Here is a 1,811-nt window from a genome sequence, read left to right as displayed (position 1 = left end):
TGTTCCTTTGCTCTGATTCAGCGCGATTCTTCATAGTAAGGAGTCTAAACTTCTTCCCCACGGAAAGCAACGAGAGCACCCAGTCAGAAACCGTTTGGAAGCGTAATCGCTACGTACAGTCGTCAACTACATTAACCGAAATTTTATCACCACCATTACTAACCCAGTATAAGCCCTATTGCCTACTACTTAAACAATGTTAAGGACGCACTCCTTGATTTGAATACTGCATTGAAATCAGGGCTCGAATCGTCGATACATACGATATCGTACTAGTCGTCACGTAAAAACACATTTTTCGGATTATGACATACGTGAACGTACTCTTTATCCCATTCAGCTTGAACGGCTGACGTATCACGTAATTTTCTTTCGTATGATTTTCGATCCGTGAACGGTTTGTGTTACGATTTGGAGCCCAGGCTATTAACATAGCTTCGTCAATTTATAGAGTATACTTACTATTTTATAAATACTATACTTGTCATAACTCTAAAATATACATATTTATTCGATCCACAAATATTTTTCACCCACTTGTTTGTAGCGTGTAGTTGTAGAAGTCCTCGTTGAATTCCTTCACAAAAGTACCAGTGAAAGCGCGTTGCACATACAAATGACGACGCACTGGTACAGTCATCTTTTTGCCTCGATACCGTTTATAGATCAACAAGAGATCGAGTATTAAATCTTGTCCATGCAGAGGATTCAGTCGATTGTAGCCGTAAAGTAGTTCCCGAAATTCAATAACGCGACCCCTTTGTCGGGAATAATTATTTATATTCTCCATAACTTCTGTGATAACGTCTTCGAGGCCCTCGCGCAACGCCGAATCGATTTTGTGCTTTGGGTTCGCATTTTCACTGGAGTAGAGACTTCGAGCAATGAACGACCATTCGAGGAGATCAGCTGTTGACGAAGGCCTGGATTTCTTCAGATCCGGAGCAATGCCTATGCAAAGGCAAGTATTATACATTTGCCTTCTTTTTTTTAATTATGTATGTGTGGATGGGGTCTCACCTAAAATGTTATGATCTTCGTAGTGCTGATCGCTGTTAGTCTTTTCGGGTATTAACTCAATGCCGGGTACCAAATACTTGCTATCGCTCGGTATTTCCAAAAAACTAGCCATACGCTTAATATCTCGATGTAACTCGAGTGACTCTTGCCGCATTTCCTCTGCTTTAAGGCCCTAAAATGAGCAAATATTCGTTACAGAACTATCCAATTCTCTAAGTCTCCTAAGTTCAAGACCACCTGTACGAAGGAATGCAGGCGATACATCAGCGGTGATTGCTTGATCGGATGAAGAGAGATAGCATTGTGTATTTCCTTACGTTTTAATTTACCAGTGAATGCGTATGGACCGCTTGAGTTATGTCTCAGAATATATTGCATCTGAAAAAAGAAAAAATGAACAAAGAAAAAGTTATTGTATAGAAAATATAAAAATACAATCATTTGGCCCTTTCGGTTTTCTTTTTTGAATTTCGAGTTAAGTACATCACTAAATATTACCTCATAATTCCAGGTACACGGTATGCCAGCAAATTTTTGCACGCAACGTCCCACCTCCACGTCTTCATGTGTGCTATACAGATTCTTCAAGCATGTAGGTATGTGCGGAGCAACTACATATAAAGTCAATATATCGTACACCATTCACTTTGTAACTTAAACTGCTAGTTTAAGAATGCAGAACTCACCTCGGCGCAGGGTCTCGCTACTCAATATTACACCAGGTCCGCCCATGCAAAAATTTTCATCAAACTCCAGCGATAGTAGGCCAAACTCTTCACTATTGCCCTTAC

At 40.1% G+C, this 1,811-nt stretch overlaps 1 protein-coding gene across 1 annotated transcript; it reads right to left on the bottom strand.

Moving 5' to 3' along the window:
* Nucleotides 1-328: 328 nt before the first annotated feature.
* Nucleotides 329-1,806, bottom strand: LOC108355904 (chondroitin sulfate synthase 1-like; the record flags this gene model as incomplete). The annotated part of the gene is made up of 5 exons (XM_017607036.1): nt 329-951; nt 1,021-1,192; nt 1,258-1,398; nt 1,519-1,631; nt 1,707-1,806. Coding segments are annotated over 5 exons (948 nt in total), but the record flags the coding sequence as incomplete, so codon positions are not given.
* Nucleotides 1,807-1,811: the final 5 nt, after the last annotated feature.

This window comes from Rhagoletis zephyria, unplaced genomic scaffold (genome assembly GCF_001687245.7).
Source record: "Rhagoletis zephyria isolate East Lansing unplaced genomic scaffold, Rhagoletis_zephyria_1.1 Rzeph_scaffold_51773, whole genome shotgun sequence".
In the NCBI taxonomy this organism is placed as follows: domain Eukaryota; kingdom Metazoa; phylum Arthropoda; class Insecta; order Diptera; family Tephritidae; genus Rhagoletis; species Rhagoletis zephyria.
This window is presented reverse-complemented; position numbering and strand designations above follow the sequence as displayed.